The sequence below is a fragment of the Trichechus manatus genome, unplaced genomic scaffold (genome assembly GCF_000243295.1).
Source record: "Trichechus manatus latirostris isolate Lorelei unplaced genomic scaffold, TriManLat1.0 scaffold00265, whole genome shotgun sequence".
In the NCBI taxonomy this organism is placed as follows: Eukaryota; Metazoa; Chordata; class Mammalia; order Sirenia; family Trichechidae; genus Trichechus; species Trichechus manatus.
Genome location: NW_004444201.1, coordinates 2,169,590 through 2,197,482, shown reverse-complemented (window position 1 = coordinate 2,197,482; position 27,893 = coordinate 2,169,590). Strand labels below are relative to the sequence as shown.

Here is a 27,893-nt window from a genome sequence, read left to right as displayed (position 1 = left end):
GGTTGACATGTTGTGAGGTTGTTAACCAATGTCATAAAACAATATGTGTACTACTGTTTCATGAGAAACTATTTGTTCTGTAAGCCTTCACCTGAAGTAGAATTTAAAAAAAAAAGAAGAATTAGGTGAGTTAACCCTTACACAACACTTAGTACTCTCCCTGGCACATTAAAAAACCAAACCAGTTGCTGTGGAGTCAGTTCAGACTCCTGGCGACCCCACATGAGTCAGAGTGGAACTGTGCTTCATAGGGTTTCCAATGGCTGATTTTTCAGAAATAGAGTGCCAGGCCTTTCTTCTGAAGCTCCTCTGAGTGGACTGACAACCTTTTGGCTAACTGACACGTAGTAAGTGCTTAGTAAGTGTTAGCTGGTATTGCTGTTCTGACTATGCTGGGTGTGTGAGTGCATGAGTCTGCATGTATCAGAATGGGTAAGAGTGGGTGAACTCGTACTCAGGAGTCAGAGTGCATGGGTGGTCATGGAAGAGGGAAGGTAGGCAGGAGCAGGTGTGTGGGCATCACTGCGAGGGGGGCAGCGTCCTCAGCAGTAGTATTCATGGATGCACCTTGCCCCCAGGGCCTGAGAGTCCACACTGGACCTGGCCGATAGGAGCCTGTCAGCCTCTCCCAGGCTATGCCAGGACAGCCCCTCAGAGCCTTCCTCGCTGTGACCCAGCCTCTCCAGGCTGACATAGGCGCCCGCAGCTTCCTCCGGGCCCGGTGTGCGACACTTGAGGCAGCGCCTGCGGAGGGCTCGGCAGCAGACGAGCAGCGTGAGGGGCATTGCAATGACAGCGGCCACACTGACGACCACCACGTTGATGAGCTGCTGTGTGCTCTCTGCGTCCACCACCTCGTTGGTGGAGAAGATGACGCACTGCTCCTTGCGGGGCGCCAGACCCTGAGCACAGACGCACGCCACGTACTTAGTCTGGGGCTCCAGCCCATCAATGGTGACGCTGGTCTCTCCAGGCTGCACCGCCACCCGCAGCATGTCGTGCTGGCCAAAGACCGCATAGAGGACGCTGAAGGCAGTGGTATTCCCAGCCTGTGGAACCCTCCACACCAAGGACACGCTGTGGTACGTGCCCCCTACCACCTTGAGGGACCGCACCATCCGCGCCTCCTGGGGCTCCGCTGGCCCGCCTGAGAGCTCTCCCGCGGCACCCAGCGGGAAGTGCGGGGGGGTCCGTGCCTCCTTCGTGTTGGGTGCAAAAGTCCAGGGGGTCAGGACAGCAGGTTCGCGGGCATGGGGGACGTGCCTGGCCACCGGCTTGTCGTTGTAAGCAGCAGCTTCCACCTCCTTGCCTGTCTTTGTCTGCAGCACCCCAGGGTCCCCACTCTGCTCTGTGGAAGCCTGGGCTTCAGTGACAGTCAGGGATATGCGCATCTCAGAGGCACCTAGGAAGTTCTTGGCCTGGCAGACATAGTCTCCAGAGTCCTGGTGGGACACTGCCGGCAGGCCCAGCAGAGCCCAGCTTGTGCCATCCTGTGAGACCTCCTGGTGCACTGTGGGAGAAAGAGGCTTCATGAGGAGGGAGGGCACCACCCCAAGCTCCCTTCAAGGGCAAGTCCACAGCCCCCTCAGAGGTTCCTGTCATCCTGAGAAACCTGGGAACCGTTCAGCTTTTCTGAGAATAGCTAAAGAAATCAGGATTACAAATGTGGGGAGTCTCTGAAGACCCCAGGTTGGGGCAGAGCCTAAGAATGATCTGCTTTCCAGATGTGAGGTGTTCAAACTGTGTTCTCCGGAGCCCTGAGGTTCCACAGAGGTGACCCCCCGGGGCAGAGGGCAGGTGCATTGGGAGTAAGGGGATAGATGGGTGAAATGAGGAGAGGCCCAGGGTAAGTACTCTGCCTCCCCCACCCAGGCCACTGCTCTTCTGTCATATCATCTCCAGCTTTCTGTTTTACACAGTGGAGCTCCTTGTACAATTTTGTTTGTAAATTGATTTCAAACTCACTGTCCTAAGCAATGGTTCGCAACCCAGTTGCAGGAGACACAGAAGAAAGCTGGGAGGGACCGGAGGGTTTCTGGTCCAGTGCTAGAAAGTCGTTCCTCCTCAATCTTATCCCCCTACCCCCAGTGCCATAGGGTTTCAATGACTGATTTTTTGGAAGTAGATCACTAGATCTTTCTTCTAAGATGCCTCTGGGTGGGTTCAAACCTTTAACCTTTTTGGGTTAGCAGCCAAGCATGTTAACTGCCTGCACCACCCAGAGACTCCTGGTGATGCTAGCCCTGTATTTACAGCTGGGAAACCTACTATAAACATCACTTCACTAACTTCCTGTTAACCAGAAATCCAACTTTTTGCCCCTCTCAAGGTGGGGCCAAGTCTCTGACAGAGTGGCTGGTGGGACATGATAGGAGAGGATGCAAACCACTGTCAACCTCAGAGCCTGCCCAACTCCCCTCAGACAGGTGGGCATCCAGCTTGCTTAGACCACCACCCTGTCCCTGGCAAACCTGGTACTATCCCCCCCTGTTTGGGACCCCCCCCCCAGTCTGGGATCACAGCCCAGCAGTCCCTGTGCTCACACACCTGTGCCATTGAGCGGGTGCCCGTTGGCCCTCCTCCAACTCATCTCAGGCCCAGGGACCCCAGTGGCCTCACAACGTAGCAATGCTGTGCTGCCCACAGGGGACCTGAGGCTGGCCACACCCGGATGGAGCTCTGGACCCTGACACCTCCTCAGTTCCAGCTGGCTGAAGACCACTCCAGCCAGGCTGCGCGGGCTGGCACACCACAGCCTGGCCTCGACGAAGGCCAGGTGTGGGGCCCAGCCATCTAGAAAGTGGGCCAGGTCATAAAGCCGGCAGTCACACATCCAGGGATTGTCCTGAAGCCCTGTGGGTTGGGAGAGAAGGCAAGAGGTAAGCCCTGAGTATTCAGACCCCTTCCCTTGGAAAGGACCAGGTGAGCCCTGAGCTCAGGGTCAGCAGAACCGGCCTCCAGGCCCCGCCCTCTGCATGGCTCGCTGTGAGACCTGGTCTGACTCTTCAGCTCAAATGCTAGTGTTGCTTCCCTTTTTGGGTTGCTATAAACATAAAACCCATTGCCATCGAGTCAATTCCAACTTACAGCGACCTTATAGGACAGACTAGAATAGTCCCATAGGGTTTCCAAGGCTGTAAGCTTTACACGGAGTGGCTGGTGGGTTTGAATTGCCAACCTTTCAGATAGCAGCTGAGCACTTAACCACTACTTCACCAGGGCTCCAGCAGATAAATAATACCTATCCATGGCTTTAAAGAGGCCTGGTGTCACAGTGGTTAAGTGCTAGGCTGCTAACCAAAAGGCTGGCGGTTTGAACCCACCAGCCGCTCCACAGGAAAAAGATGTGGCAGCCTGCTTCCATGAAGATTTACAGCCTTGGAAACCCTATTGGGCAGTTCTACTCTGTCCTACAGGGTTGCTGTGAGTTGGAATCAACTTGGGTTTGATGTTTTGTTTTTAATAAGCACAAAGGTAATACATATTAAAGCACCAGGTAGACATACCACATACCTACAAGATTGGCAGTTACTGCTTCCATTCTAGAATAATCTTTGCAGACCACTGGCCCAGCTGTGAGGATTTCTGCAATTATTGCAATGCCAAAACCCAGTTCTAAAAACGCTTCACTGGCCCCTGACCCCTATCCTCCCATATAAGTGGCACTTTCAGCATCACCCCAGCAGTGAGGGTGGCTGCTTGGGGTCTTGGTCCCTTGACACAGGCTCAGATGGGGGTGAGAGGGGGAGCAAGAAGGCCAGAAAATCGAATTCTGTAACACAACAGTGAACATCTTCATTGCACCCACCCTATCAAAGAGCCTTATACAGACAGAGGGGGACAACGTGTCCGCCATTCTAAGACACAATTCCTTGTTACACGTTTGCAAGTCTGAAATGTAAAATTAACACACTTAGTGTGATATCCTCCCTCTGCAAAAAAAAAACAAAACTGTTATTAAACTTGTAGTGTGTCTAGTGATCGCTGGCATCTTTACACATTTGCGTACAGATATTTGACATGTTTGGGAGGGGAATGTCAGAGGGCTGGGGAGGGTGCAGACGGATCTGAAGACACAGCTGTGAGTCTGTTCCTTTGGAGCACTAGCTGGGAGGGTGCTGTTTCCTCCCTCTCCCTCCAACTCCCCCCCAGTGGCAGCTGCCCTGTGTCACTGGTTAAATGCCCTTAACCATTCGTCTGCAACCCAAGACCCATTGCTGCCCAGCTCTGGTGGTTAGCACTTGGTCTTCACCTCATCACAAGGTCCCGAAAGAATTCATTCAAAAGGCAAAATTAAACTACAGTGAAACATTTGCATGCCAAGTTGGCAAAGTTAAGCATTTTGGCCATTTTAATTGTCAGCTCCATAAAAAACCCAAAAACCAAATCCAATGCCATTGAGTCAATTCCGACTCATAGCTCCATGAGGGAGTAGATGAGTAGATTTCCATCCATGTTCACTGCTGTATCTCAGCACCCAGAACAGGGCCCACACACTGGCAGGCAGTCATGGATGGTGGTCTCACCCTCTAGGCGAGAACTGGCAGAGCCAGTTTAGAGAATACCGGATTGGTATTTAAATGTCTACTGTGCCAGCATCGCCACCTCTCAGACACTGATCCTAGAGAGACATGTACAAATTTTCTCTGTGGCATCACGGGTTTTAGCGATGTAATGGAGACCGCCTAAAGGTCCATTAAAGGGGAAGGGCTAAATAGAGTACTGGAAACCCTGATGGTGCAGTGGTTAAGAACTCGGCTGCTAACCCAACAGTGGGCGGTTCAAATCCACCAGGCGCTCCTTGCAAACCCTATGGGGTCATTCTATTCTGTCTTATAGGGTCGCTATGAGTTGGAATCGACTCGATGGCAATGGGTTTGGTTTGGGTTTGGGTATAACTGTACTACAGAATATTGTACCATAGTTTTAAAAAGTGAAGTTGATCCACTTACAGTAATTTAGAAAGAACTCCAAGACATATTTTTGGGTGAAAATTTTACTGCTGGTTGATATATATATATAAACCAAACCTGTTGCTGTCAAGTCAATTCCTACTTGGGAATTGGGTTGCCAGATTTAGGGAGGAAAAAAAAGTACAGGATACTCAGTTAAATCTGAATTTCAGATCATCCACAAATAATGTTTTTATATAAGTATGACCCTATGCAGTGCCCTGGCTCTTACCTGACAACACTAGAAAAGGGTCAGAGATGTCTGTAGGAGGGTGGCATGGAGCTGAATGGGGCCTGAAACCCCACCTTGCTATTCCCTGCCCTGCTTCTAGAAGTGACCCTTCCAAATGTCCCCTTCTTAAGAAAGTCTCTGTGGCCTCAGGGCAGGAGTTACACAAAACCCCACGGATTTTCCTCAACATGAACTCCGCCCCCAGTGCTGGACCCAATGCAAGTCAAGGCATGCTCCAGGCACACCATGCAAGGAGTTCTCTTGAGAAATAGAAGTGAGGTCCTCTCCTCTGATACCTCCCACTGCCCCACCATGGTTCCCATGCCTTCATAGGATAGCAGAAGGAGCATCATCTGTGTGACCAGAGCCATAAGCTCAAGCCCACCACTCACAACCCCCAGGCTCTGTTTGTTCATCTCGATAACAAAGGAAGTTGTTTGCACTGACTGTTCCTAGGGATGATGTGAGAATCAAGTTCTGTGAGGGTGAGAGGCAGCTCAGTGACCCTTAGAGCCACACTAATGCAGACAGGAAGGACTGAGCAATCACTGTCTGCATACAGAGCACTCAGAGGATCTGCTCAGAGAGGGGGGTCCACATGCTTTGAGTACTGTTGAAGGTTGGGCTTCTCCTGGAAGCCGACTCTGAGATGAAGATCAGCAGGTTCTGGGTTTGTTAAGGGGAGGAGGGTCCGTGGGATCTACACCTGTGGAAGGGAAAGGAAAGGAAGGAAGGAAAGGTTAAGGAAGGGAGAAATTGTGATGGTGGCCTCGCCAGAGCTTCAGCTGGCCTCTGGGTGGCTCTGGAGCTGAAAGAGCCCATCAGAGTTGTCCCAAGTGGCTGGGCCTTTAGACTGATAGGTCTTGGGTGGGGCCATCCCCAGGCAGGGTGGGCCTTGGGCAAGGAGGCTCTACAGCTGAGAAGTCCTTCCTTAGCAGGGATCATGGCACGTCTGTGCCCACCACCACCAGCACTGCCTTTTAACCCACCACACCAGTCTTTGAGGTAGGTATTGTCATTATCCTCCCTTAACAGGAGCTGAGTAACTTGCAAAGGATGCACAGCTAGACGAGGCAGAGCTGAGGTATGAACTCAAGCCATCTGACTTGGAGCTTGAGCCCCTAAACCTGTCACTTTAAGCCTCTCACTCAGTCTTCATTCACACCTGAAGAAACAAAAACAAAACCCAAACCCATTGCCATCGAGTCAACTCCAACTCATGGTGACCCATATATGTCAGGGTAGAACTGCTCCATAGGGTTTTAAATGGCTAATTTTTCAGAAGTAGATCACCAGGCTTTCTTTTGAGAAGCTTCTGGATGGACTCAAACCTCCAAGCTTTTGGTTAGCAGTTGAGCGCATTACCTATTTGCACCACCAAGGAACAGGTATTATTTCCTTTCTAGATAAAGAACCGTGACTCAGAGAGGCTGGGTAATTTTCCCAAGACCCCAAGGCTCAACAAGATTGTTCTTGGGGAAGGATGGGAGAGGCCAATGAAGTTTCTTACCTAGGACAAGCCTGGCGCGGTGGCCGGGCAGGAAGGGCCCCATGTGCAGGTGGGCCCAGGTGGCCAGCAGCTCCTGTGGGAGTCTCATCAGCTGGTTGCTGGAAAGGTCGAGGAAGGTGAGGTTTCCCAGGAAGCGCACAGCCTCTATCGGCACGGCAGAGAGGCGGTTGGCCTGCAGGTCCAGCAGCCGCAGCTGGGGGGCATCCCTGAGGGCTGCCCAGGGGAAGGCAGTTAGGCGGTTCCCGGGCAGCCGCAGCTCTTGCAGGCGCTGCAGGCCGCGCAGCATGAGGGCACTGAGGTCACTGAGGGTGTTGTAGGGCAGCCACAACTGCTCCAGGCGGCCCAGGGGCCGGAAGGCCTCCCCGGGCACCCTGCGGATGGCTGTCCTCTCCAGGCGCAGCCGGCAGGTATCTGGAGGGATGGAGGCTGGGGGAAGTGTCATGTCAGGGTCATTGCACACCACCGTCCTGTTAACAAACATGGGGGACAGTTGAGCAAGGGCCCTGCTGGATCGAGTCCCCCCACTTCATGTGAAGAGGCCTCCAGGATACTAGAGCCTAGGGACCCTGGAGAGGGCCCTGACCAGCAGCTGCACCTTGGGAGACCCCTGCCCTCAGAGCCTATCACAGGATCCCAGGGGGCCATTTGGGCTCAGTTTACTGGCCTGAAGGACTTCAAACTTGAACATTGATGTCTTGTCCTGGGCCCACCCCACCTGTCCTGCCCTGAGAGTGAGTAAATCCTGAGCTGGTCTTGTGAATGGTTGTGTGGCATGTATGTGTTACAGGTACTGGGTTGTTAAATCATCCCTCACTTGTAGCCATTTTGGCTTTTAAAGTGGAAGTCCTGAGACCTCTCTGAACCCTGAGGGACCACTGATGATCAGGTGTCTCAGAGCCTGAACTTTGCACCCCACTACTTAGACCCAGTTCTGGGGTTCTTGGCTTGCTGGCTGTGTAGCCTCTCTGTTCCTCGGTTTCCCCATAGTGATAGATACCCTTCCCAGGGCAGGCATGGCATGTAAGCAAACAGTGTACGTACAAGCTCAGCACAGTGCCTGTCCCCTGTGGGAGCCCAGTGATACAAACCAGTGTTGTGAATTCTGCACCCCAGGGCTACACCTAGATGGGGTCATCTTAACCATCACCCCTTTCTCCCTCAACAGGGACTTCTTAGATCTTGTTCTGTCAAGTTTAACACTGAAAGCTGAGGATAGAGAGAGAAACAAGGAGCAGCCCGTGCCTTCAATGAGCGTACAATTTAGGGCTGTGTTTTAGTAATCACTGATGGCAGTTCACACACATAAATAAGATCCAACAGGAAAAATTCCCAAGAGGAAGGCAATGCTTGGTGGCTGGGCATCAGGAGACCAGTCTTTGCCCAGCCCCAGTTCCGTCTGCTCACACTGGGGGGTGGTATCTTGCTTTGATAAGGTGGTTGTTCTCTTGTAATGTCATTACCTGTTGCAAGTGGCAGACCTTCCTGGCGTAACACACACGCTACCAGCATCTGTTAGCTTAACCTGCACTATGGCTTTGATTTTCCTGTGACCCTTGCCCACAGAAAGGTGCAGATATCCCCACCCATTCACATGTTCCTCACGCATACATGGAACCCCACTTAAGTGATGGGGGCTGCAGCCATTCAGAAAACTGTCAGACTCACGGCCCCTCTCCCACACATCATGTTATCTAGGTAAGGAAGAGCAGTCAAGGAACTGATATTTTCAGATGATAATACAGGTTTCGGTGCTTCAGGGAGGAAGGTCTGGCTGTAGGTGAAAGAAGGGAGTTGATGGGGTTGGGGAGAATAGGGTCAAAGGAAACTAAGAAGAGACTAACACAAGCCAATAGCATGACTCCCAGGGGACGCACTATGCACCGGGAACAGGGAACACGTCCATCTGTGGGCCTAGACCACCTCTCCCAGGCAACCCAGTGCTCGCAGGTGCTGCACCCTGCTCACAGCATGGGAACATGGGAGAGGGCAGCTGCCCAGGCCACTCAGACATAAGGGCTGGGCTCTCTGAGGGCCCTCGTAGAGGCGGGCCTGATGACGGCCACCGGCAGATTGCACAATCTGTGTTTTTGGCCATTTGGGGCTTTAGGGCTTCTACAGCCTTTAATGGCCCCACTCTCTCACAGGACACGCCTCACAGATGGTCTGGTGCATGTCGGATGCAGGACTGTCAGGCAGAGAGATGACTGAAGAGCTCTGGCTCCAGAGGAGGGAAAGGCTACTGTCTGGCATTAGGGGCCCTGAAAACTGCCCCTGGAATGTCATCTTACATCCTAAGGTGAACTCTGCTGCCTGGAGCCCTGCTTGGTCCCTGCCTGTGGAAAGAACCCTGGAGATGGAATCAGAAGCCCTGGGTTCCAGGACCAGTTCTGCCACTGAGGCCATGTGACTCTGAGCCCTTTGCTCTCTGTGCAGGCGGTGTGTGGGGGTCTTCATCACCTGGCTCACACTGTCCTTGGCCAGGGGCTATTTCCCGGCCTGCTCAGGGCTCAGCCCTGGCTTCCTTGTCCTTATGCTCCATATGAGTTGGAGCCTTGGAGATTTGGGCCAAAAATGGAGCTCTTTCTGTTCTTCAGACCATACAGGATGTCCTATCTGGCGGGGGTCTCTCTAGTTCAGCCTCCCCTCACCCCTAATCAGCCCTGCACCCATTGCAGGATCATTTGAAGAGTACTTCCAATAACATTGCTCCCCTCATCAGACACCACCAGTGGCTCCCCAAAGCCTGTCTAAGAAGGGGGCAAGGGAGGATGGCATGACAGGAGGTCAGAAAGATGGGAAAGGCCATGAGCCAGGGCTGACATCTTGAGCCAGTTAGGAAATGCTGGGTCATTAACAGGTGGGCTGAAGAAGGTAAGAAAGATAGCCTAAAAACAGCTGAAGAGAAGAGAAGAACAAGCTGTGGTGGGAGATGGAATGGCCCAGTGGAAGACCAGAGAGGAAGGGAGAGTGGAGATGCTCTCGAGGGCTCCGATGGGGGCAAGGGAAGTCAAGGAGGGGCAGAGGATAGAGAGGGTCTGGCCCATGATGAGTGGACACTCTAGAGGTTGCTTTCTGGATCAGAGGAGACTTAGAGGGAGAGGGCATGTGGAGGCCGGTGGCCCCTTCATGGCTGCAGTAGGAGGAAACATGCGGGATAGGATCGGGTGCTGAGGGTGTTGGGGAGAGATACAGACAGGATGATGGAGAGAAGGAAGCAAGGGAAGGAAGGGAGAGAGCCAAGGGAGGAAACTTCCTGCGCATTTCCTGTTCCACTCCACCGGGAGCCTGGAGGAGGACTCAGGATTTCTGGAGCTTGAAATCCCCTGCCCCACCTCCATGTGTAAAGGTTCCTCCTGGGAAGAGCCTAAGCCCCAGCTTGCAGAAGATAATGCCATGCAAACCACCCCCAAAGGACCCCTGGGCTTCGAGGGCATACATAGGGGTCTCATGAAGCCATGGTTTGAGATTCTGCATCCCACCCCTCCCCACCCCACCCTGCTGGCAGAGCCAGTGGGGCTAGGCCACCCTCCCAGCTCCCAGTGCCCTACCTGGCCCTGCTGCCGTCACCCAGCATGTGGAGGCTGCAGCTACACTGTGAGGGACAGGAGCCCCAAGACTGGGGGAGTCCCCCAAGGGCCAGGAACCAGAGCATGCCCATTGCCACCCTCATGGCTCCCAGCTTCCCTCCAGCCCATGCGGAGCGTGTCTCTGATGTCTCGATCCTGCCAGCCTTGCAAGCCCAGCTGCCCACTTGCTCCTGGGGCCCCACCCGAGGCCACTGGATAAACACAGACAGGCTGGGGATTAAGAGAGAAGCCCCAGGCACAGCAGTCAATGGCTTACTGCTCCCCGGAATCACTCAGTCCTTAGCGTAGGGGTGGGGGACCACTTCCATAGCAGCAGCCCCAGGCTCAGAGAGCCCAGGGTGCTTGGGGCAGGACAGGTGGGCAGCCTCCAGGGGCGAGCACCTGCTGGACTGCCCTCCAGCCTGCAGTGCTGTCTGGGTTGGCCAGGCTGTAGGCAGCACAGACCCAGCTGGTTGCCCAGGCCCAGGGGCAGGGGGTGGGGGATGGGGAATGGAGACAGAGCCTAGCCTCTCAAGGGGTTTTGGAAGTTCTCTTCCAGGGGCATTATCAAATAGTGACAAAGTGATCTGAGATGCAGCAAGTCTTCTTGAAGTCAGTGAAGGCGTTAGAAAGAGCCTAAGCTCTGAGGTCGGGCTACGTGGGTTCAAACTCAGCTCCTCCATTTATAGGCCATGGCCTTGGGTGAGTCACATAATCTCTCTTTGCCTCTTGTGTCCTCATCAGAAAACGAGAAGTAATGTTACTCCACCCACGGTGCTTAGGAACATTAAGTAAACTAAGTTTCCCCAGGCCTTGCCAGCCTGTGAGAAGAGAAACTGCCTTATTATTAGTGTTGTTGTTGTTGTTAGTTGCCATTGAGTCAGCTCCAACTCATGGAGACCCCGTGTACAACAGAACTAAACATTGCCCAGTCCTGCGCCACCTTCATGATCATTGGTATGTCCTTCTCCAGCAATTGGTCTCTCCTGATGATGCATCCAGTGTAAGAAAGTCAAAGTCTTGGACAATATTATGTGATCCATAGAGTTTTCATTGGCTAATTTTTGGATGTAGATCATCAGGCTTTTCTTCCTAGTCTGTCTTAGTCTGGAAGCTCTACTGAAACCTGTCCACCATGGGTGACCCTGCTGGTATTTAAAATACCAGGGGCATAGCTTCCAGCATCACAGCAACACGTTAGCCACCACAGCACAACAAACTGACAGACGGGTCATTAATACTAACCCCATTGCCGTCAAGTTGATTCCAACTCATAGTGACCCCATACGACAGAGTAGAACCGTTGCATAGGGTTTCCAAGGAGCAGCTGGTGGATTTGAACTGCCGACCTTTTGATTAACAGCTGAGTTCTTAACCACTGCACCACCAGGGCTCCGTCATTAATAGTAAGTACTCAAATTTTGCTGTCACTTGCAGATACCAGACCATGGAGGAGTCAGAAAGATTCACATATTTCATGGGGTCCTCACAGATGTCTCCCACGGGCTCATGAACCATCTCAGTGTGCTGGCAAATGGCTGCTTCCCCTGAGTGCCCTGTGGACACCCAGACTCACAACACGAATGCTTCAGCCCTTCCGGGAATCACTGCCAATGCCAAAAGCACAAGGTATCTCAGCAAGACGGCAGAGAATGCCCCTCTCCTCCATGTAGCACATGCCAAGGAGGGTCACAGAGCAGTACCCTACAGAGTTGTTAGAGAAGGCACTTTCAGTTTTTACCTATTGCCCCCACCCCCAACCACATCCCACCACACCCCATCCAGGACACCAGTCAGGGACTAAGCCAGGGATGATTTCAAGCAACAGACACCACTCTTCACTCAGATTCGTTTTTCCAATTTGATGCGGAGGCTTTGCTTTCTGTTCCAGCATGTTCTGCCTGGCTCCCTTGGCTTTTCCAGAAGCTTCCTCAGTCCCTCATGCCCATGGGCTTGACGTAGCTCAGGGAGCTATGACTAAGGTCCAGTTCCCTGGGGCCCTCAGTGCACATATAAAATGCCCAGCTCTGTACCAGACTTGTTTTGACAATACTGGCCCAGAATAAATGTTTCCCATCTGTTATGGATTGAATTTTCTCCCCCCAAAGTATATGTTGAAATCCTAACCTGTGTACCTCTGGATGTAATCCTGTTTGGAAATAGGAGGTTTTCTTTTGTTATGTTAATAAGCCCATAGTAGGGTAGAGTGGTTCCTAAACCTAATTGTTTCTGAGTTATAAAAAGACCAGAATAGACACAGAGACACATACACAGGGGAAGACAATGCCATGTGAAGATAGTCTACAAGCCAAGGAACAAGGAATGCCCAGGGCTATTAACAAGGAAGGAATCGATACAGCTGAGACCCTAATTTGGACTTTTAGCCTCCAGAACTGTGAGAAAATAAATTTCTGTTCTTTAAAGCCACCCACTTGTGGTATTTCTGTTAAGGCAGCACTAAGTAACTAAGACATCATCCCTTCCTCTTTCCAACCCAGCCAATATGATTTTCTCCTCCTTGCCAAACCAAAATACCGCCTCCTTGCCAAACCAAAAGACCAGCCCTGTCCGCCCCCATGCCTTTGCCTTTGCCCACGACAATGGTGCTTCTGTCAGAGATGCCTGCCCTTCTCTCCTTCTCCTGCTGAACTCTACCTGGGTTTCCCTGACCTCTTCTACTTCCTCTTATCTAGGGCAGCCTTTGACGACCTTGCAGGTATGGAAAAAAGATTCAGACATTTGTAACTAGCAACACAAGATAGAGGTCGGGAAAGACAAGGGAAGGCTGAGGTGCCTGGGTCCTCAGGAAAGGAGGTGGACCATAGCTCTGAGTGATGGTTATACTTGGATATGGGTGGAGGTCCTGCAAGAGGAAAGACATGGGAAATGGACAGACATTCACGGAATAGAATGGAATGCTTGGCTGGAGGGAGTCAGAAGATGCCAATGAATGGTGCCAGGGCCCAGGGACAGGAGATGGGGCTTTTGTCTCAGCTCCACCCATGAATCACTGACCTCGGGCCGATTCTTGACTACTTTGAGCCTCAGTTCCCTTGTCTAAAATGGAAAGAATGATGGTATTTACTTCATGGAGTTGTTGTAGGAATCATCATGCAGTCATGTAGCATAGCGCCTGGCCCATAGTGAGCTCTCAATAAACATCAGCTAATGGAGCCCTAGTGGCTCAGTGGCTAAGAGTTCGGCTGTTAACCAAAAGATTGGTAATTCAAATCCACCAGCGCTCCTTGGAAACACTATGGGGCAGTTCTACTCTGTCCTATAGGGTTGTTATGGGTTGGAATCAACTTGACGGCAACAGATTTATATTGCTAATAGCTTTCTGGGGCTTGGTTTCTTTATATGAAAATGAGTTAGGTTGTTCTAGATTAGTGGTTCCTGGTGTAAATTTCACCATCAGCCAGTGTGTGACTTGCAGCAGGATCTCACTGTAGAAGCCAAGCTCACAAAGGGTCCTACGGTCACTTACAAGAAGACAGTGCCTCATGTGTGTGTGTAGGGGGGAGGTGGTTATGCTGATGTAGCCCAAGCGCTGTATGGGAGACAGGAAGTACAGCCCTGAACCTATAACCATAATGGAATCTTCTAACCAAGACTTACACAGGCCATGAAAATACAAACAAACAAAAAACTCTTATGTTGCAAAGGAAGAAACCAAGCAGAGTCAAAAGGTCCCACCCCAGGTACGTAGCTAGTTAATGGCTGATTCTGAACCAGAGCCTGGGTTTCTAGTCCTAGTCGGGGTTCTTTCCAGGACAACAGGTGATTCCGCAACTCTCAAGCTCTCCCCAATGCTTGTGATCACTCACATCTGATCACAAGCACATACCACATAGACATGCACACACACCACACACACATGTACACACACATGTATACACACATGCACACATGCATACACATACACATATGTACACACTACATATGTAAGCTGACCCTACGAATGCCAGTAAACGTCCATTAGTCAGAAAAGACTGCCTTAAACCAGCCCAAGAAAGATTTGGCTCATTCTGCATGCGCAGAAGGGCCAGCAGTGATCATTAGTTAACCTCAACAGAGGACACAGCAACAGGTGGAACAAATCAGAAGGAAAACCATCACCCGGACCCCATTCCAAAGCAAGAGGTCCAACAAGAACCACGTCACCCTGCAGCCGTCAGCCAATGACTAAGACTGATGGGACCCACTCAGCCAATCCCCGTCTCCCACAAGGAGCCCAGGTTATGATGACTGTGGGTGGACAACTTACTGAATTTTTAGTGGACACTGGTGCAACCTATTTGGTTTCAAACACCCTGAAGGCCCCGCTTTCTAAAAGAAACATGACCATTACTGGAGTGTCTGGAAAACCTGCCAGCAAACAACCTACGGACTCTCAAGTCAGAGGTACAAAATTGACTCACAGCTTCTTATATGTACCTACCTGATGCCCTATTCCCCTTTTGGTAAGAGATTCACTAGCCAAGTTAAATGCTCAAGTCACCTTCTCAGCAGGTCAACTAAGTGTATTCCAGCAGGTCTGACCTGTCTGACCTGTTAACACCTCACTAACACTGATTTAGAGTTGTTCACTGACGGAAGCAGCCTTGTAGAACAAGGAGTCCAAAAAGCTGGCTATGCTGTGGTCACCCTTCATGAGACCAAGGTAACTGAGTCCTCCAACTGAGTTCCAACCAACGAGCCAGTATATATACAGTTCCAGGTATGACTTTTCAGTACTTTATGCACACAGAGCCATCTGGAAAGAAATGGTATTCCTAACTTCAGGTAAGAAAGAAATAAAACATGCAGAGGAGATTCTAGCCCTTCTGGAAGCAGTAAATTTACCAACAGAGGTGGCAGTTACAAACTTCCCTGGGCACCAGAAGGGTGAGTCTCACATAATTAAGGGATCAGGTAGCCAAACAAGCTGCCAGGACAAAAACCCCTGCCGCTTGCCTTGCTTGAAACCCTCAGTACACTGAGGAGCTGATGAGATGAATGGGGTTTTTAAACAATGACATGTCGAAAGATGGATGGTTGTACAGTTCCCAAGGACAGGTGGTAGTGCCAGGACACCTAAGGCACCCGATAGTAAAAGCAGCTCATGAGAGCACACATTATGGTTAAGATGCTGTGTTCTACTGGCTGATCAAAATAATTAAAGGGTCTAATATGCAAAAGACTATCCAGAAAGTAGTGCAACAATGTGTCACCTGTGCAAAGAACAATCCAAAAACAGGCCCACCACCTCCAATGCCTTGTGTACAAGCCTGCGGGACTGGACCTGGAGAAGACTGGCAAGTGGACTTCACAGTTACGCCAATGGCTACAGGAGGTTTCGAGTATCTTTTAGTGTTTGTTGATACCTTTACTGGATGGGTAGAAGCCTTCCCCTGATGAATGGAAAAGGCATCTGAGGTAAGTAAAGCTCTTCTCAATGAAATTATTCCTAGATTTGGCCTATCTTATTCAATTCAAAGCGATAATGAAGGAGCTTTTGTATCCAAGATTACCCAAGAAGTTTCAGGGCATTTAAGAATCCAGTGGAAATTACACACTTCTTGGAGGCCACAGTTGACTGGAAAAACAGAGAAGATGAACCACACCTTAAAGAAGACATTAGCTAAGCTCTGCCAAGAAGCCAACCTGCCCTGGATCAAGCTGCTACACTGCCATGTTGAGAGTCTGGGTGGCCCCTAGAAGCAGGCTCCAATAGAACCCCGATGAAATGCTGTATGGAGGACCTTTCCTGAAGGCAGCCTGGGGATGTAGTGCTTCAGATGATCCTCAAGTAGTCCATAAACTTAATGTTTCCAGGTACTTTAGGTCACTATATGTAACTCTGAAAGCTATTAACCAATATGCTTCTAGTCATGTGTTCTTTCCCACAGAAACCTAGTTCTCATAAAGAAGTGGGACGATTAACATCCTTGCAGCCAGCTTCAACCCAAGTGGACCGGTCCTTCTGAAGTTCTTCTAGTTGCCCACTTCTTGGTGAAGGCAGCGCGAGTCAAGCCTTGGATCCACCACACTAGGGTGAAGTATATGCCCACTGCTCCAGATGATCCCTGAAAGACTTCACCCACGGCGCTGGTCACCAAAATGCAGACTATTCATTGGACCAAAAAAACAACCAACTCCTGGAACCCTTAAAACAGAAATGGGAGTGTGAGCCTCTAGAAGACAAGACTACCTTTAAGAAGCAGCCTCAACTTACAGATAAGTGACATACATGTACCTCTTTCTGCTAGTAGCCTCTTCTACCTTCTAAGTCTTCTTTGCCTGCTACCCCCAGGAGCTAATCACTTTCTTAATATATGGTCCTTGCCTGTTAAAATTCCACCTAAGTCCCTAAAACTTCACCCCATGCCAGCAGGAAGTAGCCAGATGAGTCACCGACCCTTATCCCTTAAGATTAAGGAATTACTACAGCTCAAGGGGGGTTTGTAACCTAACCCTATCAGCGCCAGTAAATTTCCATTAGTTAGAAAAGACTACCTTAAACCAGCCCGAGAAAGATTTGGCCCATTCCACATGCACGGAATGGCCAGCAGTGACCATTAGTTAACCTCAACAGCAGACACAGCAACAGGTGGAATGAATCAGAAGGAAAATCATCACCCAGACCCCATTCCAAAGCAAGAGGTCCGACAAGAACAACGTCACCTCCTGTTTCCTGGCTGCATGATTGCTGCAACATCTTCCCTAGGCATTCCTTCTAGAATTTTCCCTCCCCAGTATGCCTGTGCGGCCGCCATTTTGCTGCCCCAAACATATAAAAGCCCTGTTTCCCCACCACTTGGAGAGTCAGATCTGAGGAACTTCCTCCTGGCTCCTTGCTTTGCGCATTGCAATAAATTTACTTTCTCTTTCTCCAAGACTGGAGTCCAGATTATTGTCCAGATTCTGAGCACACCAGACAGAACCCACCTTCTAGGATTCAACGCACACAGACATACATATATGCATGCACGTGCATGCACACCCATGCCCACACATATAGACACACACTGGGGCTCAGCCTGTCAGCACCTACAAACATGGAATGACCTGGCTCCTAACCAACTCTCAGGAACAGCTGCAGCTCAAATCCTTCCTTTTGCTCCTTGGTGGTTATGCAACTCTTTTCCAATTCAGCCCTTTGGGTTCCTGCTCCTTAATCCAGCCTGGTGGGGCTGAAATGAATGAGCCAGGCTCCATCCAGCTTCACAAAAGCTGTACTGTTCAACTGGTGAATGAGTTCCTTCTGCTTGGGCCAAAATGATGACTTAGAAGGGGAAGCAGCAGGAGTTGCGTGAGGTTCAGCATAAGAACTGTGCAGCAGCCCTTTAAAAGGGAAGCCTCAATTGAGGAGCCAGAGAAGAGCCAGCCAGCAGGGAGGGAGCCGAGGATGGCAGAGCCTGGGCCCCTGCCAGCTGGCTTCGGGGAGCTTGAAGTGCTGACTGTGGGCACTGTGCTGCTGGTGGAAGGTGAGTCAGGCCGGACATAGGGGGACGGACACCCAGGGGTTCCCAGACCCAGGTTGCAGTTATGATCTGGCAAGGATACCCCTAATCCACCTGGGGTGTTGTGCCTTCTTGGTCACCTGCTCCGATGGGACCATGGGCTGTGGGATACCGACCCTATGGGGTGCAGCATGAGGCAGGGGCCCAGAGAGAGGAGCCCTGCAGAGGTCAAGGAGGGAGCGGCTTCAAGAGAGGACATATGCCAGGAGATGACCACGAACCCAGGCTTCAGACCTCTCCGTGTCCCTCAACTGGGAGGAAGTTTACTCCACTCCCAGGAAGTCCAGCTGAGAATCCCGTGTCAGCCCAGACCCTGGAAGGTCTGTGGAGACAGACCTGTTGTCTGTGTAACTAACCAAGTCCCCTCAGCTGTCTGACCCCAGTGTCCTGACACTCAACATGGGTGGTTGTGAGGTTCTCTGTCCTATAGGGTCGCTATGAGTCAGAATCGACTCGACAGCACCTAACAACAACAATATGGCTGTAGACATAAACTGCTTGCCTGAGTAGACACCCAGGGATTTAAGTTTGTCTACTCCGTCCTCTCCGGCCCCACGTTACCACCACTGTCTCCATTCCCTCTTCCCTAAGCATGTCCACTCAGGGGCTACCTGGGCCAGCACGGGCCTGCATCCACCCTGAACCCACCCCTAAGAGGCTCACTGAGGCCAGAGCTGGGACAGCATAGACCCTGTGAGTAGACCAGCCGAAGACTAGGTTGATGGGGACCCAGCCTTTGTTCAAAGCAGCTGCAGAGAGCTAATCAGCACATTTTCTCACCTGATGAGAACCAGGGTGGAGAGGGAGTGGCAGCCAATGGACCGGTCCTGGTGGCCCCTTTTCCAAGAAACTTGCAATCTAACATCCATCCATCCAATCCAAACATGCCACCACATTTGACCACTGTATGTCTTTACACATGCTGTTCCCTTTTTCTGAAATGTTCCTCCACCTTTAGTCCTCCTGGTAAATGCTCTCAGTCTTTGTTTTAGAGAGGGAAGCTGACGTTCGGAGAGTTTGAGGGACAGCAAGTGAGTGGTCAGGTCAAAATTCAAGGTCAAGTCCATCTGTGCTGGAGAACGCCCCCTTTGAAGCATGCCTAGTGCCTTCCATCCTCGTAGCTCCCGGCTCGAAGAGCTCCAGGCCCTCCCTGACTCTGCCTCCAATGCCCTGGTGGGAAGACCCTTTGGACTTTAGAGACTCAAGTTCAACCAGCTCCACCACTTATTAGCTATTTACCCAGGTCCAATTAGCAAGACTCTCTGAGCCTCAGTTTCCAGCTATCCCAGGGAAGACTGGGTGAGATGATCCACGTGAGTGCTCAGCAGGTGCCGTACTTGTCATTGTCACAGCAGGGGCCACGCTGCACTGCACTGATTGCATCCTTGACTGTCTCCCTAATGGGAGTGAGTGGGAAGGTCAGGATCTGCACCTACCATATCGGTGTCTGAGCCATCCCCTGGGCAGGTGTGGAAGAACTGTGCTGAGAGGGTTGCTGGGCATGGAGGGGAGGTGGCTGAGACTCCACCCACCCAAGGACTTTGGGTCTGATGCTGGTGGCCTTGCCTGCCGTGATGCCAGCCCCCACTCTTCCTTTCAGCACTCTCCGGGCTTAGCCTCAATGGTCTGACCATCCTCTCTTTCTGCAAGATCCCAGAGCTTCGGACTCCTGGCCACCTGCTGGTGATGAGCTTGGCTTTGGCGGACAGTGGGATCAGCCTGAATGCACTGGTGGCAGCCATGTCCAGCCTCCGCCGGTATAGCCACCGTCTCTCTTGTCCACCCCCTTCCCACTCTATGGGCTTGTGGGGCCAGCCTGGGGCTGGCCTTGGGGGACAGCAGCACCAGGGCAGCCAGGCCAAAGGCAGAGTTCTTCCTGCTTGTGACAAGCTGGCCCAAGGGTAGGGGGTGGGCAGGCTGGACTAAGCTACACCTGAATTCCAGACTCCCCTAAAGAAAGGCAGCTGGTTTCTGGAGCCCAGGAGCTGCTCAGACTTGGTGAACAGAGAGGGCATACGGTTGTGACGGACCACCTCCTAACCATCAGGTGAAGTCCCCAGACTACCTGGGCTTGGGACCTGGCTCCATCGTTTCTAGCTCCAGGCCTCCTCAGTGAATTGCATGTCATCACCTAACTCATCTGGGCAGTTTTGGAGACCTGGTGGCACAGTGGTTAAGAGTTTGGCTGCTAACCAAAAGGTCAGCAGTTCAAATCAACTAGACACTCCTTGGAAACTCTATGGGGCAGTTCTACTCTGTCCTATAGGATCACTATGAGTTGGAATCAACTCGACAGCAACAGGTTTTTTTTTTGTTTTGTTTTATATGGGTAGTTGGAAAGTGCTGACTTTTAATTTGTAAGTAATTTAAAGCAATGCTCAGCACATGTTGTTGTTGTTGTATGCCTTTGAGTCAATTCCAACTCAGAGTGACCCTATAGGATAGTAAAACTGCCCCAGAGGGTTTCCTAGCTGTGACCTTTACAGGAGCAGATTGCCAGGTCTTTTCTCCCACTGAGTGACTGGCTGATGGGTTCAAACTGCCCACCTTTGGGTTAGCAGCCGAGCCCTTAACCATTGCTCCACCAGGGCTCCTTGCTCAGCACATACTAAGCCCTAAGTAAGTGTTTGTGAAAGCAAACAAGGTTTTGCCAAGTATCAAGACCTCCTTATGTGCGAGCCAGGGTCTCCCAAAGCAGCTGCAGGAGGTGCTCACAGTTTGTTTTCTCAAGCCGACTAAACGTTCCATTTTTGGTTTTGGGCATTAAACTTTGAATCTTGACCCCATCTAGGAGCCAGTGTGTGGGGATGACTGGTCTGTGGGGTCCAAATGGGGGAGGGTTCCTCCCCCACCGAGCCCTGGTCTCCTCCCGCACCGTCCACTCACGTCGGCAACTGCAGCTTTCTCCTTCGCTTGGCCCGTGAGGTCTACCCTCTGACTCTAACGTCATCTGCTGTACAAGGCTTTCTGAGCCTCAGTTTCCCCAAGGACCCTCCTCTCCAGGGGGCTTCACTTCCTGTGATGTTGGCATCTGATCACACAGGGACACCCTGGGGTAAAAGACAGATGCTGAGCTTGGAGGGTTGGCCTCCGGCCCCATCATTCAGCCCCAGAGTCCTCTGGAAAGCACAGATGCTACAGCCCTCTTCCAAGGGGCTGGATGTACCCTTCAAGCTACTACTGGAGGTGGGGGAGAAGGGGAGGAGTTACTGGTGTCCAGTGTCCCTACAGGCGCTGGCCCTATGGCTCGGATGGCTGCCAGGCTCACGGCTTCCAGGGCTTCATGACGGCGCTGGCCAGCATCTGCAGCTGCGCAGCCATTGCCTGGGAACGCTACCACCGCTACTGCACTCGTACGTTTTGGGGCTCCAGAGCAGGGCATCCATGTAGGCCAGGAGGAGAAAAGGCAGGGAGGGTGGTCAGGATGAAGGCCTGCTCAGTGTTTCCTGGCACAGGAGAGTGTGGGTGGGTGTGAGGGTGCATGAGTATAACACACATTTCAGGAAAGGAGGGAGGTGGGAGAGTGCAGAGGTGAGTAGAGGCCCATGGAAAGGCTCCCAGTGTCATTCCTGAAGCCCCAGGCAGATCAGGGATCCTCTCTGAACCTTAGTCTCCTCCTCTGCGAGGTGTTTTTTATAACCAACCTCACAGTTTTATTTTAAAAATCAAATGAGTTCAGAAATTGCCGTTGTGGACGTGCAATGTTGGAGAGGAGGGAGGCAGGCTGTGTGCGTGTGTGTGCGTGTGTGTAGCTGGGACTTCATGCTTCCATGGGGCCTCTGCCATGTCAAGGCCCCATGGAGGCCAGTGTACCATCTACTCTGTTATATATGTAATGGTTTTATTAAGAGTGACTCACTTCTAAAAGCTAGAACACCTGTTTTAGTCTCATTCTGAACAATGTCTGTGAGATCATAGGTTTAATGCATCATTATAACTTTGACACACATTAAAATAACAACTATTAGAATAAAAGCTCATCCATAGGCCATCCAGACACCCTGCCCACCACCAGGGTACGTGAATACACTGTGGGAGCCATGGCTCAGCTCACCCCCACAGCAAACCCTCAGACTGCAGACTAAGAAGCAGAGGCACCGAGAGGTTACGTAGCTTACCCAGGGTCACACAGCTAGCAGGGGGCAGAGTTGGGATCCCAAGTGGCCTGGATGCCCCTGGAGGCCGTTGCTCCCTTGGTCTCCTGAGCTGAGGTGTAGATTTTCCTCTGTCCTGGGTGTGGCCCCTTTGGCAATGTAAGTGGTTCTTGTGGGGGTCTCCTCTCAGATGCCTCCCTCCAGGCCAAAAAATGCTTTTGTTCTTGTTTCGAGTTTGATAGGTTAGCCCCTCCTGCTTCACCTAGGAGCCCCTCTCCTGCTGCTCCCAGCCCAGCACAGCCCCTAAAGCCCCTCAACTCCCCACCCCCCATACACAGACTCCTCCTCAGGCAGCCATGGGCGCCCTGCCTCGACATGGAATGGTCACGCCTGTCCGCTCGCCCCTTCCTGTGCTGGAGGGGGCATGGTGGGCCAGCATGGACACAAGAAAGGAGCAAGGGAAGGAGGAGGTCTGAGGGCCTGCCTCATTCCTGGTAGCCGTGGGCATGTCCCTTTGGTCATCTGTTCCAAAGCTGAAAAGTTGAGGTGGGCCTTTAGTATTGTGCTACAGTTGGGGAGACATGTCCAGACAAACTACCTGTGCGCTGTATGAACTGCAGCAGTGTCAGACAAGGTGGGTGTGGCCTGCTGTGTCTTGCTGTCACAGGAGGTCCTGTCCTCTGCCCTTGGTTGGTCTGCAAAGGAGCATTGCAAATAAACCACACAGAGGAGGCACGGGGAAGGAATCCTGAAGGCCAGGTCCAGAAGGCACCAGGGCGTGGGAAGGGCTGGCTTGAGGCCTCCTGGTCAGAGAGGGGCATGGGCGGAGGGGACAGACATGGAGGAGGCAAGGCCAATGGGACTCATCACACCAAAAGATGCCACTGAGATCCCTCCTCTGCCATTGGCACAGAGAGGACCCCAGCCCCCAGTCAGTTATCAACAGTATCCTGAAAGCTGAGATAGTGGCTGCGCGTGAGCAGGAGCCAGGGATGGTGATCAGCCTGGACTCCTGCCTCCCTCCCTCCGGTCCTCCCTTAAGCCTCAACAGTGGCCCTGGGGCATGTGTGGGTCCCTTGCCCCTCCCTCTGTTTCCCTGTCCTTTAAAGACAATGACGGTGAGCATCTACTAGGGGCCCTTTTCCATCCATGATGTCTTCTCTCCTGACCATTCTCCAAGGGAGGGGTCAGCCTTCTCATTTTGTAGAGGAGAACACTGAGACTCAGAGAAGCTCTCCACTTGTGAGAGGCACCGAGCAGTTGTGCGTGGGGGTGGGATTTAGGGGTCCTCTGCATGACTCTGAGGCTCCTCTTTCACTGGGCTGGCTCTCCTCTGCTCAGTCCCGCTGCCCCTCTGCCATGCAGGAAGCAGGCTGGCCTGGAGCTCGGCCGGTGCCCTGGTGCTCTTCGTGTGGCTATCTTCTGCCTTCTGGGCAGCTCTGCCTCTCTTGGGCTGGGGCCACTATGACTACGAGCCACTGGGAACATGCTGCACCCTGGACTACTCCAGAGGGGACAGGTGAGGCCTCAGACCATGGTGCCCCAGCTGAAAACCCAACCTGGGAAATGCAGGCACTCACCAGCCAACCTCAGCTCCTTAGTCACGACACCCACTGAGAGCTGACAGTGGACAGTGAGAGCCAGTTATGAAGACTGGCCAAGGGATGGGGACATTATGCCAATCAGAGCCCAGAGCTGGGCCCACAAAGGGGCTTTAGACAGCAAGCTGTGACTTGGCTGCTGGCCTGTGTCAGACACAACACTCTCAGAGGCCCACGGCCCCTCTGCTGTCCTCAGCAGTCAGCTGTCCTGACTCTGACATCATCACTTCCTTGATTTGAGAGGTTTGAAGCATGTTAAGGTCTTTGTGTTGGAGGGACCACTCCAGCATGGAGTTCAATTCCTCCAAGTTTGCTGGACGAATCCCTGGGGAGGCAGCCTTGAGTGCATTATGATTTTGGCCCCCATGGAATGCACAGTCTGGGGGAGACCAGGATTCAGGGAGCCCCTTTAGGGGCTACCATGGGGTGGGGTCACATGGACCCACCCTCCCTCCTGCTTCCACTGGAGCCATATACACTCATCTGTGGTACATGTGATGCTTCCTTGTGAAGCACCTGGGCCTGATGGCAGCTTCCATGGCGGATCGCCTTTGAGACCCTTGGTCTGGCCCATGTGCCCGTCCAGGGGTCTCCCCAGGTATTCCCCAGGGTGCCCAGTCCCCCTTAGTGGACAGTCCATGGAGCAGGATCTCCCCTCCACAAAATGAGACTCTGCCTTCCGGGGACTCCCATCTGCTGCTTCTGGTCTGCCCTCGGAGGCAGGCCTCCACCCACCCCCCGTGGCCACTGACTGGTCCCCTGGGCTCTTTTGTAGTCCCTTCAACTCTTTCTTCAGTCCGTCTCTTCATTGTCCAAATCCCTGTGTTTAGAACACTCCCTGAGTGCTCTGTCTTCCTGGTCCACTAGCATCTCTCTAATGGGTGAACACGTTTCCCAGATTACAGTGCCCATTCTCCATGATGGGGGGACACCCAGGACAGCTGGGCATTTGCAGAGATTTGCAGAGGGCTGGGCACCCAAACCCGAAGGAGGACTTGTTCCCACCCCAGCTTCCTGCTTCTAAAGTTACAAGAGGCAAGTAAGAGGAGGGCCTGCTCCCCACTGTAGCTCCTGGCTCCTGCACGGTGTTCACCAGGGCCCAGGAGCCACCACAATGAGCACTCATCTGAAGGTGGTGATTCCCCAAATCTGACTGCTCAGAGGCCAGTCTAGGGCAGAGGCAGGTGGCCCTGTGAGAGCAGCGATCATCCTGAGAGGCCACCTCACTCCTCTTCCCATCTGCCTGCAGGAAATCCACCAGCTTCCTCTTCACCATGGCGTTTTTCAACTTCCTCCTGCCCCTCTTCATCACACTCACTTCCTACCGGCTCATGGAGCAGAAACTCAAGAAGAGTGGCCCTCTCCAGGTAAGGGCCCAACTCCCAGAGCTGGAGAGGCTTCTCTGTCCATCTCAGCTACACTGGGGGTTCTGGGAGATGTGACAGGAACCATCAGGGTTCCTGTGTTCTCCAGGATGCAGAGAACATCCAGATTTCTTGGAGCAGTGGGTGTTAGGGCACCCAGGCACCTTGGAGGAATTTATTCCCAGCCCATGGGTGGGGCCACCACACCTGGGGAGAGGAGCAGGCTGCTCAGACCCCACACAAACCCCATCACCCCGTCAGCCAGGCCCCTGCAGGACCCCAGCAATGCCCTTACATGTCATCCTTGCCACAAAATTATGTGCTTTCTAAGTGTTACTTTTAAATTACTTAGAGCTGTTTAATCAGTCACAGGTGTTACCCACCACGTAAAATCACACCTGTGAGCACATCTGTCCAAAAAAAGAACAATACTTCAAAAATAAGCCCTTTTGGCCATTTCCAAATTTCTGCATTAATATTCACTTGCTGTGATTTATTTTTAACTTTGTTACCTTGACAATATCTAGCAGTTGAGTCATTACAAGCACCAATGAGTCAAAAAAACACATACTAACATTACTTTGGAGCGCTGGTGGCACAGTGGTGAAGAGCTCGGCTGCTAACCAAAAGGTTGACAGTTTGAATCCACCAGTGGCTCCTTAGAAACCCTACGGGGCAGTTCTACTCTGTCCTCTAGGGTTGCTATGAGTCGGAATCAACTCAGTGGCAATGGGTTTGGTTTTTTGGTTTAAAAAGCCAAGGAGAAAAGGCTGCTGCCGTAATTTTTTTGTTTTTCTAGTTTAACTTTAAAATCATCAGGTCTGGAGGCATCAGCCAAGGTCACCACGCACAGGCCAAGGCCCTCAGCTGTGAGCTGGGTGGTTTTTCCAGATGAGGCAGCCTCTCAGCTGAGGGTCAGTCTCTCCTCTGGCCTCAGCTTCTCCCCAGGAGGCCCTCCAGCACTAAGCACCTTCTTCTTTTTTCTTTTTGAATGAAGGACAATTCAGGAGAGAAAATGTCTCCCAGTCAACATATTTTAAAAATCCCAGATTGAAATCGGTAATTATTCCATGAAGAAAACGTGTCCTCTTCCAGCTTAATTTGCCTTCTTTGTTAGAGAGAGGCATGTCAATGATAAAATAACAGTTGCTGTCGAGTCAACCCCAACTCATGGTGACCCTGACTCATGGCAGCCCCATGTGTGTCAGAGTAGATCAGTGCTGATTTTTTGAAAGTAGATCACCAGGCCTTTCTTCAGAGGCAACTCTGGGTGGCCCTGAACCTCCAGAGTTTTGGTTAGCAGCTGAGTGTGTTAACTGTTTGCACCTCCCAGGAGCTCCGGTGAGAAAATAGGCACTGATTTTTAGCATCAACACATTTTAGTGTGAGAAGCAGGACATGGCGGAGTCCCTCCTGAAGTTATACTGCAAGTCGTGCGCCCCCTGGTGGTCATAAGTGGGACTGCCCTGCTCCCTGATTGTCATCTCACACTGGGAACCAGGTTAGGGTGATCTCATCAGCTGGGCCTGGGACCCAGTCTGAGGTCTGAGGGCAGCTCAGCCTGGGGACCTCATCCACACAACCACATGGTCACGGAGCCTAAGACGTCTCATTACAGAGCTCACACCTGAAGGAAGCTCATTACCTGGTCCAGTCCCAGCCTCTAGGTAAGTCATGTGTTGGCAGGCCATTTTACAATGGCAACTGAGGTCAAGTAAGCACAAGTGACAGGCTTAGAGTACCCACCCTTAAAAGATAGAGCGGTCCTGGAACCCTAGTCCCAACCCTGGGACAAAGTCAATCTGTGCCCCCAATTCCCCTGTGCTGGCACCTCCCTGCAGCTGGGCCCTGCTGCCCAGCACGGCTGAGGGCTGACAAGGTTTCCCAGGTTGTGCAGGGCTGCCTGCCCCTGGAGCAGAGCAAGCCCTCCCGGGAACATTTCTCCCCAGGTGAACACCACTCTGCCAGCCAGGACGTTGCTGCTGGGCTGGGGCCCTTACGCGCTTCTGTACCTGTATGCAGCCTCTGCAGACATGACCTCCATCTCCCCCAGACTGCAGATGGTATAGAAACAGCCTACCCCCAACATTACAGCCCTTCTGTCCCTGCCTGTTCCTCTGCCTCACCCCACCTCTCCTTCTGGCCTGTGTCCTGTGGGTCAGTCTCTCTGCCTCTGAGCAGTCATATTGCACAGAAAATTTACCCCCCTCCCCTGGGTCACCCCAGCCTGCTGGCTGATGTTACCTGGGCCTCCTGTGAAATGACAAGGACAGACGACCAGCTGGTAAACATGTGCCCTTGGTGACCAGGGCAAGGGTGTGGTTTCCGGGAGGGGGGGGTTTCCGTGGGGCCCCAAGAGCCAGGCCTTGCCTGCCCACTGGCAGGGATGACTTCGAGGCTGCAGAATCAGGAGATAGAGGACCAGAGGCTGTGGCATGGAGGGGCAAGGTTCACGGGTGGGATCCGGGAGAGGAGCAGAAGCCTTGAAGACTTTTTCTGGACTTTTCTGTCACAACAGGTGCCTGCCCTCATTGCCAAAGCAGTGCCCATCATCAACGCCTGCCACTACACCCTGAGGAGCCAGGTGGTCCCCAGGGGGGTTGGGCAGGGCCTCTCTCCTCAGAGGGGCCAGGACCTCCCCAGAGAGCGGAATCGAACCCAGTGAGCTCTGTGAAGCAGCTCCGACCAGGCCTGGTCTGCCAACCTGCCACCGTGGACTGAGCCCCCAGGATGCTATGCCCTGGACTCCTGCCTCAAACACTCAGCTCCCATCCTCGGTGCCCTGTGGTGTCCAGCCCAGAAGGGTCTGAGGGTCTGAGTGTTGGCCCTTGCCCTCCACACAGAAGCTTCAGGACCTTAGGAAAACGGTTTGTCCTGCCGAGTTCCCTGACCCTTTGTAGGGATATTGATATGCATGCAGTTCACAGGGTTGTTGGAGGGTTGAACAAGATGACATGTACTCACCGTGCACACAGAAAATGCTCTCTAAAACAGCTATCAGTATAAGCGGAGTCCCTGGGTGGTGCAAATGGTTAACGTGTTTAGCTGCTAACAAAAAGTTGGAGGTTC

At 52.2% G+C, this 27,893-nt stretch overlaps 2 protein-coding genes across 4 annotated transcripts; one reads left to right on the top strand and one right to left on the bottom strand.

Moving 5' to 3' along the window:
- Nucleotides 1–542: 542 nt before the first annotated feature.
- LRIT1 (leucine rich repeat, Ig-like and transmembrane domains 1) lies at nt 543–10,364 on the bottom strand. Its single transcript, XM_004389895.1, has 4 exons — nt 10,243–10,364; nt 6,695–7,161; nt 2,548–2,853; nt 543–1,510 (listed from the first exon to the last, which is right to left on the bottom strand). Exons 1-4 carry the CDS (start codon nt 10,362–10,364, stop codon nt 543–545), a joined length of 1,863 nt encoding a protein of 620 aa, XP_004389952.1.
- Nucleotides 10,365–17,639: 7,275 nt separating this feature from the next.
- On the top strand, nt 17,640–27,489 carry RGR (retinal G protein coupled receptor). 3 transcript variants are annotated; one of them, XM_004389893.1, is made up of 7 exons: nt 17,640–17,729; nt 19,366–19,522; nt 20,997–21,118; nt 23,225–23,378; nt 24,710–24,827; nt 26,774–26,887; nt 27,343–27,489. In XM_004389893.1, exons 1-7 carry the CDS (start codon nt 17,651–17,653, stop codon nt 27,487–27,489), a joined length of 891 nt encoding a protein of 296 aa, XP_004389950.1. In that variant the 5' UTR covers nt 17,640–17,650. The 3 variants fall into 3 exon arrangements, with proteins under 3 accessions (XP_004389950.1, XP_004389951.1, XP_004389949.1); XM_004389892.1 differs by having other exon boundaries at nt 17,651–17,729; nt 19,366–19,533; nt 20,972–21,118; XM_004389894.1 differs by lacking the exon at nt 26,774–26,887.
- The last annotated feature ends 404 nt before the right edge of the window (nt 27,490–27,893 follow it).

Bases quoted from the DNA above. Each gene is read 5' to 3' on its own strand.
- LRIT1 (XM_004389895.1), bottom strand. From the start codon at position 10,364: ATGAGGGTGGCAATGGGCATGCTCTGGTTCCTGGCCCTTGGGGGACTC. The intron at 7,162-10,242 runs GTAGGGCACTGG...GTTTGTTAACAG, and splicing joins GGTGACGGCAGCAGGGCCAG to GACGGTGGTGTGCAATGACC. The intron at 2,854-6,694 runs GTAAGAAACTTC...CCCAACCCACAG, and splicing joins CCGCGCCAGGCTTGTCCTAG to GGCTTCAGGACAATCCCTGG.
- RGR (XM_004389892.1), top strand. From the start codon at position 17,651: ATGGCAGAGCCTGGGCCCCTGCCAGCTGGCTTCGGGGAGCTTGAAGTG. The intron at 21,119-23,224 runs GTACGTTTTGGG...TCTGCCATGCAG, and splicing joins CTACCACCGCTACTGCACTC to GAAGCAGGCTGGCCTGGAGC. The intron at 26,888-27,342 runs GTATAGAAACAG...CTGTCACAACAG, and splicing joins TCTCCCCCAGACTGCAGATG to GTGCCTGCCCTCATTGCCAA.